The sequence below is a fragment of the Hypanus sabinus genome, chromosome 11 (genome assembly GCF_030144855.1).
Source record: "Hypanus sabinus isolate sHypSab1 chromosome 11, sHypSab1.hap1, whole genome shotgun sequence".
Lineage (NCBI taxonomy): Eukaryota > Metazoa > Chordata > Chondrichthyes > Myliobatiformes > Dasyatidae > Hypanus > Hypanus sabinus.
In genome coordinates, this window is record NC_082716.1 from 69,019,909 (window position 1) to 69,034,873 (window position 14,965).

General features: G+C 37.5%; 2 protein-coding genes across 5 annotated transcripts in view; one reads left to right on the forward strand and one right to left on the reverse strand.

Moving 5' to 3' along the window:
- The window catches only part of gpsm2 (G protein signaling modulator 2), a 76,706-nt gene extending 65,024 nt beyond the window's left edge, over window positions 1-11,682 (forward strand). For both annotated transcript variants that reach the window (XM_059984664.1, XM_059984663.1), the window contains exons 12-15: window positions 1,641-1,829; window positions 4,017-4,173; window positions 7,527-7,741; window positions 10,648-11,682. In XM_059984664.1, the coding sequence (XP_059840647.1) occupies window positions 1,641-1,829; window positions 4,017-4,173; window positions 7,527-7,741; window positions 10,648-10,806 (720 nt within the window). In that variant the 3' untranslated portion in view covers window positions 10,807-11,682. The remainder of the gene's footprint in view (window positions 1-1,640; window positions 1,830-4,016; window positions 4,174-7,526; window positions 7,742-10,647) is intronic.
- The window catches only part of clcc1 (chloride channel CLIC-like 1), a 45,571-nt gene continuing 41,715 nt past the window's right edge, over window positions 11,110-14,965 (reverse strand). The window contains exon 11 of one of the 3 annotated variants that reach the window (XM_059984666.1): window positions 11,110-12,774. In XM_059984666.1, the coding sequence (XP_059840649.1) occupies window positions 12,733-12,774 (42 nt within the window). In that variant the 3' untranslated portion in view covers window positions 11,110-12,732. The remainder of the gene's footprint in view (window positions 12,775-14,965) is intronic. The other 2 variants (XM_059984667.1, XM_059984665.1) reach the window with 2 other exon arrangements.

Here is a 14,965-nt window from a genome sequence, read left to right on the forward strand (position 1 = left end):
GCCAGAGACAGGACCACTGCAGCTTGTTCCTGGTAGGTCATCCCCACCAACAGTATCCAAAACGGTATACTTATTTTTGATGGGAACGGCCACAGGGGTGCTCTTCTCTCTCTGTCTGCTCCCCCGCCTCTCTTGACTGTCACCCATTTGCCTACCTCCTGTCTTTTCGGTGTGATTACCTCCCGATAACTCTTATCTATCTCTGCCTCTGCCTCCTGAATGATCCGTAGTTCATCCAGCTCCTGCTCCAATTCCCTAACTCGGTCTGATAGGAACTGCAGCTGGATGCACCTATTGCAGGTGTGGTCATCAGGGACAACTGTGTTGACCCTGACCTCCCACATACTGCATACGGAGCACACCACTACTCTAACTGTCTCCCCCATTACCTGATCCCAGATTAGTCAGAATAAATGAAAAGCAGGCTTCTTGCGGAAGTCCTTTTGCGCCGAAGCCCGCTGAGCCAAAGCCCAGCACTCTGCTCCTGCGCACTCCACTGCCCGCACTGACACTGTCCGCTCCTGAAAGTGGGCCACTTTCTTATGCTATAAAAATTGTACTTGAATAGCTTTTTGCGAAGGAGAACTCTGATTCTGGAATAAGCTGGTTATTGGATTTCAGGTTTTCTGAGGTAAAATAGACACCAGTGTTTTGGATTGCTGTTACTTGTTGCTGGCCAGATGCTTATGGAAACAACTTATGGATGTGTTCTACATAATTTTCACCCCTTATTACTGTGCCATTCTTGTGCCTATACTAGTCTTGTAGCGATGTGAGAATCCAATTGCTTTGGAATTTCTAATGCTATGTGGTAAGATATCAGGAATGACCTACAGTTGCAGTGTTCTGTTCAGAGTCCCAGTTATGGCCAACAATTTTGGATTAATTGGTGTTTTGTCACTCTGAACATTGCCTAAGTTAAACATGTTGCATTTATTTCTCTTGAGATTTCAAACTAACCAGGAAACTGAAATTCCAGTGATAAATCAGTAGGCAAGGAAACTGAATGAAAGCGCTTAAGAAAACAAGCAATGTATGTTTAATTGCCTTAAAATAGGTCAATTTGGATAAAACTACACCAATGAGCAGAGAATATTCTAAAAATAAAAAGAAAGCTGGTGAGGGGGAAGTGTTGACGTATCTTTAAGTGGGAAATGGCTTCGATGCTGGGAGTTAACAGTCTAGAGAATGCCAAATGGACTGGGATGCTTGAATTTCTCAAATTGTTTCGAACATGAGTTATGGAAGCTGAAAGGGAGTTCAGTTATATTTTGGAAGTTCAAGGAAATGAAGGCAGACAGTGCAAAATGGGACCATATTAACCATTCTGGAAAATTATCAGATGTTTTGCAATGTACTGAAGTTTAAGGTGTTTTCAGTAGGTCTGTAACTGGAAGGTACCAGCGGAGGTGTTCACGGTCTCCCAGTCTGCATCGGGTGAACTAATTTTAATGCAATGAAATGGGGTCTTGCTTCCTCTTTGTCAGAGGAATCTGTTTTAGCATCTTCCTTAACAGAGTGGAGTTAAAAAGATGCTCTCTAAAACTCAATTACTTCCAACTCATCCTCTATTCCACAGACCAGCAACTAATTTTTTTTGAAATTTTATGTGCTAGTTTGATGAACTTATTTTTGTCTAGGTTCAGAATTGGAAGAGTGAAATTCTCATGAAACAGAAACCTGCCCTTTGGAAACCATCGACTAAGTTGTTGTTTATAAACCGATTCAGGGGAAAAAAGCATAAAAGTAACAATTCATCTGCAAAAGCTTTAAAAGATGCCACTAATTCTGTGGTCTTAAATGATGCTCAAGTCCATGCTCCACAAAAGGTAAACTAATTTAAGAAATTTGGTTTACAGCTTCTGGGTTTGCATCATTATGCTATGTTTTGGTTTGCTAAATGACGCAGAGTACAGTCGGCCCTCCTTATCCGCAGGGAATTGGTTCCGGGACCCCCCCCCCCAACCCCCGGGGATACTAAAAAACGCAGATGCTCAAGTCCCTTATATAAAATGGTGAAGTATTTGCATATAACCTATGCACTTCCTCCCATATACTGTAAATCATCTCTAGATTACTTATAGTACCTAATACAATGTAAATGCTACGTAAATAGTTATTTCTTGTTATTATTGTTTAGGGAATAATAACAAGAAAAAAGTCTGTACACGAGACGTACAATGCTCAAACAGCGAATACTGGAGAGAGAATTTCTGGATTTTCCTCATCCACGGTTGGTTGAATCCTCACATGTGGAACCCGTGGATAAGGAGGGCCGTCTGTATACAGATTCTATATTTTGTTTTGAATTTCATGTACCAACTTCATTCCCTGGATTATTTCTGTATCATCTTGAGTCATTCATGAAGAAAACCAATCTTGAACATCTGTAGTATAGCCAAAATTACTTTATTTTATCGATGTTGAAATAAATGGATGAGTTCTTCCAAAGGGTCATACAAATCACAATAAGATGTTTATTTGAATGATCTGTTTAATATTATTCCAGCTAAATGACACTTATCCTGAAGAGAATAGCTTGAATAGGTAGTAATTTTGGAGGTGTATATATGGCTGAGGAAGGGGGTGAGAGGAGACGAGGAAAAGAAGGGAGCCGGACGACATAAGTGGTGCTTTACGACTTAATTATAGGATGTGTACAAGCAAATAAAAGTACTTTTCCCCCAGCTAAAATGTAGTTCCAAAGCAGTGTATTTAAGTCTTTGAATATTTTACCAATATTTAGCTTGTGAAAGAACTTGGTCTGTCAATCAACCTGAAAAAGACAAATGTCTTGGGACAAGACATGGAGGCACCAATCAGTACCATTGATAACTGCAAACTGGATGTTCTATCAGTTTGCATACCTGGGGTCCACCATCAGTGATAACCTCGCTTTAGAGGCAGAAATTGGCAAGTGCATTGGGAAGGCTGCAACAACTCTTGCTTGCCTCAACACACAATTATTGGAGAACTCCAAACTCTCAGTCAAAACAAAGATGGCTGTATATAATGCTTGTGTCACCAGTACACTGCTGTACAGCAGTGAGACCTAGACAACATATACTAAGCAGGAGAGAAGGATTAACACCTTCCATTTAAGGTGTCGTCTTTGTATCTTGAGTACTTCCTGAAGAGAACAAGTACCAAATGCCGAGGTTCTCTCTTATGTTGGTCTCCCTACTGTGTACACCTGCGTAGATCGTGCGGGCTGGGGTCTGCTGCATGTAGGATGGCTGCATTCCAAAGACATCCTCTACAGTGAGCTGGCTCCAGGTAAAAGAACTGCTGGCTGCCTACAACTGTGCTACAATAATATCGGCAAGCTACTGGACATCAACATTGAGCTCTGGGAGGAACTTGCAGCCCACTGCACCAAATAGAGAAAGAAACAGCCTAAAACTACATCTTGGGTCAGGTGTGGAAAAATTCCTGAAAACAGAAGACAAATGGGCCCGTAGAAAGGAACACTGCTTCTCCAGCAGAGCTGAGACTACTTCTGCATCAGAGACTGCCACTTATGCATCATTCTTGCCAGCTGCCACCAGCGCTGCATGAACAACATAGATAGCTAGGGTGCAACATCCACGGTCAACCTTGATCAAGGGAGGGGCACTCATCTGTTACATTGAGAACAAGTTGTGATGCAATTTTGACTGGAATATAAAGTTGGAGTCTCAGCCAGAATGTTCAGCTTTTTAGGTATTGCATTCCAACTCAGCTTCTTGTGTAAGAAACAAAAATTACCTTTTGACTACTTTGGGTTCTTTTGCCATTTATAGAAATGTAGGCATTTTGTTTTTCTCTACATTTGTGATATAACAGAGCACTTGGATTTTTATGATTTATTACCAGGCCAATATTGGATATAACATCCACTTTATTGATGTTTCAAATAACTATCTCCATCTCGGAATTGCCTCAAGGGTAGTGAAATGATTTGTTTTTTGCATACCTGTGTAGTATTGTTGAATGTTAAAATGAGATTGAGCGTAGTTTGTGTAACTTATTTTCAGAAAATCACTTCAGATTTAATGGGAGATGAAGGCTTCTTTGACTTGCTGAGTCAGTTCCAGAGTAACCGTATGGATGACCAACGATGTTCATTCACGGGAAATCAGAATTGTGTGGTGAAGCCTTTACCTGCCACATCCGCACCACCAAAACCCTTGGGTGAGTGTGCTTTAGAACTTTCATGACATTATATCTGAATTAAGTTCCATGATTTTCCACAGATGCTTTTTCCTATTGGCATGGGGAAATTTAGCTCACTGTAATTTTTTTTGTATATTTACTTTCCTTGCACTTCTGACCAATTTGGTTAAAGGGAATCTTTAGCACTAACTTTATTGTATCTGATGATCTTCATATGAAGTTATTCCTTTTTTGGCAGATTGAATAACAACCCCATTTCCTTCAGAATAAATGAAGGATACGTGAAATTAAGAAAATAATGTTGAATAATAAAGATAATGTAATAAGATTTCTTACTGCAGTCTTTACTCATTAATGAAATCGGAGCAATGTCCTGCATAATTGAGGAACATGTGGATGTGCTGTTTCATGAACAGCCAGTGGCGGATATTAATTCAGAAGAATCATGTATTACATTTCATTAGTTGGGACCTTGTCCCAAGCTTCAGTAACTGCACATTGCAACATAAGGTGCGTCTACTGCTGTCATCCTTGTGCGAGTGACCTGTTGCGAAATGCACATGCAGCAAAATCCTCTATGCATGATGTTTGTTTAGTTTTCAGGTGGTCAACCTCAACAACACACCTGCACACTTTAATATTGTTGTCTGTTTAATACTGTTGTCAACTTGCATCTAGTTGATCTCCAACAGGTGCATTAGAATGAGCGTTCTGTATCCTACAAGAGAAATAGAAACACAATCTAATTAACGGTAGTTTAGTGTGAGGTGACTTTTAAAATAAGGGATATGTTCTCAGAGAGTAGGAATTTTGACAAGTAATTTTAACTCGATTGAGACCGACAGATTTTGACTCAATCTTGTTAAATAAAACCTTTAAAAAGGAAGATCACTTTGAAGATGCAGAGGTCAATATTAAATGGTATTTCATTTACAGCAAAATACTAATTATCTGGCAGCCTCAGAACTTTGGGGTTGGACTGACAGATTTTCCAAACTAGTCATTCAGTGATGTAACTGTTATTAATACTCCAACACACTAAATTCACACTAAAATCATTCCCTCTAATAATGATCAGGGAGGCACAGAGAGAGAATCTGTAATTACTGATAAATACCTTTATTGTCCCATGGAAGAACACGTGAACTTACACAACCAATACCTGTATCCATGAACAGTCAAAAAACAGAAAAGATAATACCTTTCCCTGTGGTTCAGTTTTATCTTCTTGTGTCCCTGGAACACTTCACATCCATGAAAGTTGTTCTCATACAGAGTTACCGCTGCCAGCACACTCGAAGCATCGGCTTCATATTCATTTCTTGCCAATTCAAATATGGCATTCCAATGTCATTGGCTGTGGGTCACATGTCTGACCTTTAACACCTTTTTTTATTGGCTCTGCTCCAGGCCAGCATCCATTTATTGCCCTCTTCCCAGCAAGAGACAATCCATAATTTATGGCTCTTTGTTCTCAATCAACCAGCAGCTTGAATCACAGAGACCAGATTTCACAAACCTGGATGTTATATCCAACCAGAGAACACCTCACAAACAACTTCTTATTTGGAAATGATATCAGTTCAGCAGATTACCTGAGGCATCATTTTGTTGACTTTAAAAACACTGATCAAGTCAAGTGACTTTAGCTCAAAATGGATAACTTTTCATAAAATGGCAGCCTCCCTCTCCTCCCATATGGCAAGAACAAAGGCAATTGGTCCATCATCTTCCACTGTGACTCATTCGAATACACTGATTGCAGACTGTAGTTCTTTCTGGTCAACAAGATGCCACACAGTAATGAAATAAATTTTCCAGTGAACCTGCCATATTTAAAGGGAATATGTGAAAGCAGAATGGTGAAATTATCCCAGTAAGTTTAAAGGAAGCAGAGAAAATAGCCTTTGGTGAGCTGACTGCTGAATATATGGATTAACTAACACTGGAAAAGCAGATTATTGTTTTCCAGTAATTTTCTTTAAAGCATTTCTACATTGGGATTGTTTATCAAATCACATTTGTTCACTAGCAGAACTGTCTTTGCCTGATTCATAGACACAGTAACCTTTAAATACTAACTTCAAAACCCAGCAGAAAGTTGTTGTTTTACATTTTCTACATAACTACAGATAAAAAAAACTCCAGATCAAAATGAAGAACACTGATACAGTGCAAAAATATGCATACAATAACAATATGGTACAAAGAAAGATAATTGAAAAAGCACTCAAATTGAAGACAAGTAAAATTAGTATCCTCCCCAAGCCCCACAGCACAAAAAAAAACTCCAGACTAACCACAACACAATATAGAAAATATAAATCAGGACAATCAAACCCCCAAACTGTGAATACACTTAGCAACAGAAGATAATAATGCCTACTACCAAAAGAAAAAGGAGCTGAAAGCAAGGGACCGAAAAAAAAATCTTAGTTCGGAGGAACGTTATGAAAGTACTCAATAAAAGGTCCCCAGACGTTATGGAACTTTAAATCCGAATTAAGAACTGAATAATGAATTTTTTCAAGGTCCAAGCAGGCCATAATATCATTAAACCATTGAGCATGTGTGGGCGGGGCAACATCTCTCCATCTAAGGAGGATTAAACGTCTAGCTAGGAGAGAGGCAAAAGATAAAATTCGACACTTAGTCGAACTCAGACGTAAATCTGTCTCACCCCAGAAACCGAACAAAGCAATTAAAGGGTTTGGTTCTAGGTGGTGATTCAGAATATGCGATAACGTTATGAAAACATCTTTGCAAAATTTCTCCAAGCTAGGACAAAACCAGTACATATGAATGAGAGAGGCCTCGCCCCTTTTGCATTTATCACAAAGCGAACTAATGCTAGGGTAGAATCGAGATAATTTAGATTTAGACATATGGGCTCTATGAACAATCTTAAACTGTAAAAGGCAGTGGCGAGCACACAGAGAGGTTGAATTAACCGATTTGAGAATCGAGTCCCAAGTCTCATCAGATAAGGAGGTATTTAAATCCTGCTCCCATGCCAATTTAATTTTCTCCACAGGGGCACGTCGTAAGGCTGCTAGTTTATCTTGAATAATTGATATTAAACCTTTACCTAGTTGGTTAATGGAAAGAAATAAGTCCATAACATTTTTCTCAGGCATTTCAGGGAAGTTAGGAATTAAAGGAACAATAAAGTGTCTAATTTGGAGATATCTAAAAAAATGAGCATTGGGCAGATTGAACTTAGCAGAGAGCTGTTGAAAAGAAGCGAAGCGATTATCAATGAAAAGATCTTCAAAATGTCTAATGCCCTTCCTATACCAATCATGGAATGCTGAGTCATACGAGAAAGTTGTTTATTGAGATACATTCAGTAATATTCTCTCTAATTTCAGCTCGATCCAAATCAGTGGTCTCACCACAGACCGAGTTTTTGGACCTGCTTGCTAGTTCCCAGAGTCGTCGATTAGATAATCAACGTGCAAGCATTGGCAACCTCCCTGGCTTGCGACTGAGCAGGTATAATAACCACACTATTCACAGTCAGCTGAGCAGTGGTGACAGCATGGAACCAGATGATCCTTTCTTTGACATACTACTAAAATGTCAAGTAAGTCTTTCGTTTTACCAAGGGTTTCATTTTTAATCAGTGAGTTCATGTCATTTCTGAATATAGATTTCTCTGGCACAGTTTCTGGTCAAGTTTAACGGATGTAGAATGAAAATACACCAAGATTAAATCCAAATGACTAAATCAAAGAGCAGGGGTTTTTTAGAGTGGAATAGTTCTAATGGGGTTGTAATTTTAATTTTAATTACATTTGTAATTAAAAGTAACTGAAATAAAAATTGTTTGACCACGTCAGAATGTTTCTGACAAATGTCACAGAGTCATAGAATTGTATAGCCTTCAGCCCATCATCTCTCTCCAACCTTTACATCTCATTTACACTAATACCATTTGTCTGCATTGGGACTGTATCCTCAGAGTACATGGCTAATGGCAGGATTCTTAGTAGTGTGGAGGAATTTAGGGGTCTTGATATCCATAGATCTCTCAAAGTTGCTGTGCAAGTTGATAGGGTGGTTTAAAAAAAAGACGATGTTTTTGGCTGAGACCCTCCTTCAGGACTGAGATGGAAGGGGGAAGACTGTTTATTCATTTCCATAGATGCTGCCTGACTGGAGTTCTGCCGGCATTTTGTGTGTTTCCAGTGCCTGCAAACTTCCTTGTGTTTTTGTAAAGTTGATGCTTTCCATAAGGTGTTGGCCAAATTGCACTGGGAGTATTGTGAGCGGTTTTGGATTCCTTATCTAAGATATGCTGGCAATGGAGAGGGTCCAGAGGAGGTTCACGAGAATGATGCTGGGAATGAAAGGGTTATCAGAAGAGGAGCATTTGATGGTTCCTGACCTGTACTTGCTAGAGCTTAGAAGAATGATGAGGAAACTCATTGAGACCTATAGAACACTGAAAGGCCTAGATAGAGTGGATATGGAGGGGATGCTCCCTATAGTGGGGGAAATGTAGCATCAGAAGACACTGCCTCCGAACTGAGGAATTACCATTTAGAACAAAAGTTAGGAGAAATTCCTTTACCCAGGGGATGGTGAATCTGTGAATTCATTGCCACAGACAACTGTGGAGGCCAAGACCCTGGGTATATTTAAAGAGGAGGTTGATAGGTTCTTAATTAGTCAGGGTGTCAAAGGTTATTGGGAGTACGCAAGAAAATGGTGTTGAGCTGGATAATAGATTAGCCGTGATGGAATTGTGGAGTAGAATCGATGGGCCCAATGGCCTGATTCTGCCCCTGTGTCGTATGGGATTGAGTTTAAAAGCTGTGAGGTAACGTTGCAGCTCTATAAAACTGGTTAGACCAGAATATTGTGTTCATTTCTGTTTGCATCATTATAAGGATGTGGATGTTTTTAGAGAAATTGTAGTGGAGATTTATCTGGATGCTGCCTGGATTAGGGAACATATCTGCTGTGGAAAGGTTGAGGGAGCTAAGGATTTTCTCTTTGGAGTGAGGGAGGATGAGAGATGAGTTGATTGAGGGGTATCTGATGATAAGAGGCACAAATCAAGTAGACAACCAGTGCCTTTTTCCCAGGGTAGTAATGGCTAATACCAAAGCACATGATTTTAGAGTGAATGGAAGGAAGTTTAGGGGATATATCGGAGGTAGGCTTTCTACTCATAGTTATAGATACATTGCCAAGAGTCTGATACGTTAGGGATATTTAAGAGATTCTTAGGCATATGGATGAAAGAAAACTGGAGCATTTTGGGCTAAGTGAGAGGGAGGGGTTAGATTGATTATGGAGGAGGTTTGTATAGGTTGGCAGGCCACAATGGGCCAAAGGGCCTGCACTGTCTTTACTTTAGGTAATAACTCCCATTTGTAATTTTACATCTGAGCCCCATAATTACATTAGTTTGTCATCATCCGTGAATTTCTATTTAAGATTCCTCCTGCCCTACTGCATTACATATCTAAACCTTATCAGAATCAAAATCAGGTTTATCATCACTGGCATGTGCTATGAAATTTGTTAACTTAGCAGCAGCAGTCCAATGCAATACATAATATAGAAGAAGAAGAAAAAAAGTCATCAGTAGCCCAATTATCCTCTCAGTAATAAATAAGTTGGCCTTACAGACTCTCTCTGAATTCTGATTCTTTGTTGAGAAAGACTTGGCTGCTACTGCATTGACCAATCATTTTAGCTACATTTTGTCACTGTTCAAATGGTTAATTGGCCTAGGATACCTCAAAGAGCTGAATGAATATAAATTCAAGTTATTAAATTAAATGGACATTAAAGCTAATATCAATAACAATTTACTGCATTGTGGTTAAATTTAACCTAGTTCACTTAAGTCCTTTGAAGGTAACCATTGCTCATAACCAAATTGATTAGACACACCTATATGCCTCTAAATCTTTAAATGTCTACACACTTTGGGGGCAGTTATGGATGCACAATAAATGCTGACATTTCCAGTGATATCCTATAAATGCGAATAGGTATGGTTCTGCTTATTACAAGGACCAGATTTTAGTCACTTTATTTTCCAGTGTAGTATTTGTAAATTATACTTGTGTGTATTTTGAATTTTAGAGGGATACAATTTGCTTTCAGTTGTGGGCACCCATCCATATTAATCCCATCTTCCAGTCATTGGCCCACGTTTTCTATGCCTAGCTGATTCAGGCTAATTTAGATACTACTTAAACGCTGGCAGTGACACAGATTCCACATCCTCCAGCGCTCTCAGGCAATTCTTCCAGCAATAGAACATTTAGTGTATATAAAACAGAAACTCCGGAAAAGTTATTCCCTTGTACATAGATTTTAACTGCCTCTTTGTGCAGCTTTGTGAATGAAGGTGTAATATTAAACACAATTTATGATATTGAAACATTTACTTTTTAGGCATCCATTTTCAATAGCTTTTACAAAAATAATTGATGTTGTTAAAGCAATTATTGAATTTGTACATTTCAGGGCTGTAGGCTGGATGACCAGAGATGTACACCTCCACACTTTACACAGAAATGTTTAACTGTTCCCGATGAAGACTTTTTTAGCCTGATCCTACGATCTCAGGCCAAACGGATGAATGAACAACGGGGTACACTTTGTTCCAGTGAGGGAACAAAGTAAAATTGATCCCACTGAAGTGAATGGATGCTGACTGATAATGAAAATAGTAAATATTCGTGAGAAGTTGGTAAAATTTACATTGCAAATTGGATTTCTAGCAACCGGCAATTTTGTCTAAAATGTACTCGATTGAGTAATTGTTTTTTGTATTGACCTGTTAAAATTTTACAGGAATATAATTTTAATGCAAATTGCTTAACAGAGTAAATTGGAAATGTTAACAACACACACAAAATGCTGGAAGAACTCAGCAGGCCAGGCAGTATCTTTACGTAGATGCTGCCTGACCTGCTGAGTTCCTCCAGCACTTTGTGTATTGCTTGGATTTCCAGCATCTGCAAATTTTCTCTTGTTTGAAAGTGGAATTATCAATTCCTTTACAGTACATACTGGTCACACAACCTGTTGGAAGAATACACCAGTATTATTTTTAAATTGAAAATACTTAATATTCTGATGATCCTAACAGGAAAAGGATTATTATGATTTTTAGGTTTACATGTTATGAGATCAACAAACATTGGAATTATTAGCAAAAAGTAGTAACAGTTTAATTACAGAAAAATTACACTACTTATTCTTTGACTTGTTTTGGCAATGCCTACAGGAAATTGTATTTATAAACGGAACAATTCTCAAATGTACATAAATTGCAGCCTTGCGTAATGTCTTGTGTCACCAATCTTGGGCTGATTCTCAGTTTCAAGATCCTTTCATGAAACTACAGAATTTTATTTTTTTCAATTGTGACAGGAAGAAACGCTATTGATAAACTTATGGTTGAATTATGCATAAATAATTTCAGTAATGTATACATTCTTTGGAATCAGTGTACCATTTTTAGAAATTAAGTTTAAATTAAAACTCAAAATCCAACTGCTCCAGATCATTCTTTTTTTGGTATTCTTGCTTCCAGTTTAGTGATGAATGTGTATACATTTTGTAATTTTCAAGGGAATAATCATATACAATTGTGGACAAGCTTTATAAATTTCCATGTATTAATGCAACAGCTTAAGCATTTGTAAATTTTAAAGCTTACATATTTACAACTGGTTTAAGAAACTGCTAAAGATCTACTTTGCAAATATTAAAGCATTGCCTTGATTATTTTGCCTTTAGTTGAAGTACTTGTTCTGTAATGCAATTGCAAAACATTTGAATCTTAGCTTTTCTAAAATACAGCAGTGGGAATAGGCAAGTATATTGATTAAAGTGAGTGTTCTATTGTACAGTATAACGTTTAAAGAATTCTAAGGTGCTGAGTTTCAAAAATAAATACCTTTGACAAGTAAGAACTATCGTTCATTGATCACAGAGATGCTGGATAACAGAAGAATGTAGAACTGTTACACCTGTGGTTGAGTAATGATGCCACAGCAGATTTTGTTTTTTTTGTTGATAACTATTGGAAAACTCTCCTTTTCTCACGGCCTAGCACCTCCCCCTTCCCTTCTATCAGACTCCTTCCTCTCCAGTCCTTTACCTTTCCTACCCACCTAGCTTCACCTATCAACTTCAAGCTATCCTCCTTCCCTTCACCCACCTTTTTGTTTTGGTGTCTTCCCCCTTCCTTTCCAGTCCAGAAGGAGGATCTCAGCCTGGAATATTGACTGTTTATTCATTTCCATCGATAAGCCTGACCTGCTGAGTTCCTCCTGCATTTTGTGTTTGTTGCTTTGGATTTCCAGCATCTGTAGAATTTCTCATATTTCTGAATGTAATTTGTGTAGTGATATGCAAGCACTATTAGAAAACTTAGTATTTTTTCACTCTCAAAACTTCAGAGATGTATATATACAGCGTAAATTCTTGTTGGATTAAGACATGCTTTATCTTCAATTATTTCATCTTTCAGTTGTCTTAATTTTCCAACGATCAATTGTCACAAATTATGTTATCTGCTTTAACATAATTTCAACATCTTCATGTTCTTTGATTCTCTCCAGATTCTAGATTGTTGAAATCCTGTAGAAAAGACAAGCATTATTCCACACAAAGCCTGAAAATTTATGAAAAGTGAACAGATAATTAGGTTTAATAAGATCATAAGGCATAGGAACAGAATTGGGTCATTCAGCCCATTGAGTCTGCTCCGCTATTCCATTATGGCGGATCCTGGATCCTACTTAATCCACATGCTTCTCGCCATATCCTTTGATGCCCTGACTGATCAGGAAACTATCAACTTCTGCCTTAAATATACTCATGGACTTGGCCTCCATTGCAGTCTCAGGCACAGCATTCCCTAGATTCACTACTCACTAGCTTAAATAAAAATTCTTCCATACCTCTGTTCTAAAAGGTTGCCCCTCAGTTTTGAGGGTATGTCCTCTAGTTCTGGATACCCGCACCATAGGAAACATCCTTTCCACATCCACCCTATCTAGTCCTTTCAACATTCAGTAGGTTTCCATGAGATCCTCCCCCCGCCCCCAGATTAATTGCTAATCTATTCACATAATAGCACTAAAGATGCTAAATCTTAATTGACCAATGTGAAAGAATTTCATACATTAAGTCAAAGGTTCCCTTGCTTATTGGTATTGGACCATGGCATAAAAATTGACTGGGAAGCCCTGGGTTAAATTATTTTCCAGAAAACATTTAAGCTTTATTTCAAATACTATACTATACTCAAAAGTCTGACAATCTAACATAACTATAATTTACATCAAGTTAACATCAACTGGAAGAATCCATACAAGCAGGAACATCACTTTTTGATGAATTTCAGTTTCGTACTTCAGAGTACTGTTCACATTCATACATTCACAATAGTTTCTGCTACAGATATTATAAATTTAGTCTCCTAGTAAAGACACAAACTGAATCACATCATTACTTACAGCATTTAGAATTATAAACATTGCCTCTTACTCTTATGTCTGCTCTACCAGTCAATAATATACAGCCTGATTTGTCCTCTTAGTTCCACTTTATTCTATATCTCTTGAATTCCTTAATATGATAGCTGAAATGTCAGCTTAAGACAGCAACCTTCAATGATAAATCCTGTTTCTTTTATCCTTGCTTCCAGTCAGAGGAATACTTAAAAACAAAAGGCATTTGTTTTTAATGAATTAGTTGAAGGTCTGCTGAGGATATGGAAATATTTTGCTAAGGACTTCTGTCACAGAAGTATAGGCAACCCTTGGGTTACAAATGCCCAACCTCAATGAGCTCAGTAACATTCTAAACATATGTACAATGGTGCTGGAAAGTTTGTGAACCCTGTAGAATTTTCTTTATTTCTGCATAAATATGACCTAAAATCTGATCAGATCTTCAGTAAAGCCCTAAAATGAGACAAAAGCACAGAAAGTATTATACGTCCGTTTATTTATTTATTTTTAATAAACTTTTGAGTTTTCAAATAATTACAGAAATAAAAGAAAATGTATGAAAAAATATATACCCTTCCCCCCTCCCCCTAACATCCCTATATATAAAAAAAAGGAAAGAAAGGGAAAAAAAAGGAAAGAAAGGGAAAAAAAAGAAAGAGTGCCTGGATATTGGAAGATTCCCACATGCTCCATGAAGTTTGTAATAACTTTAGTATATATATATTTATTTCTTTCCCCAAATAATCAATTATTTCATCTTCGGAGCACCTATATATTTAATCCTGTCTTTTGTAAATAAAGGCGCCAAATTTTCAAAAATGTTTCATATTTATCTCTTAAATTGTAAGTAATTTTTTCAAGTGGAATACAGCCATAAATTTCCTTCTTCCAACGATCTATACTTAAGTATGTATCCAATTTCCAAGTAACTGCAATAGCCTTTTTGGCTACTGCCAATGCAATTTTTATAAAGTCTTTCTGATATTTAACATTGACCTAATTTTTCTCGTAAATAAGCTCTTAGTTGAAAGTAACAAAAAAGAGTATTGTTTGATACTTTGTATTTATTCTTTAATTGATCAAATGACATTAATATACCTCCTTCAAAACAATCTCCTATATATCTAATCCCTTTTTGAAACCAATTATATAAAAGTTGATTATCCATTGTAAAAGGAATAAGTCTATTTTGAATTAAAGATCTCTTTGCTAATAAAGATTTCTTTGTCTCATCATCAACATTTATCTTATTCCATAAGTCAATCAAATGTTTTAATATGGGAGATTCTTTCTTTTCTCGTATCCATTCAGAT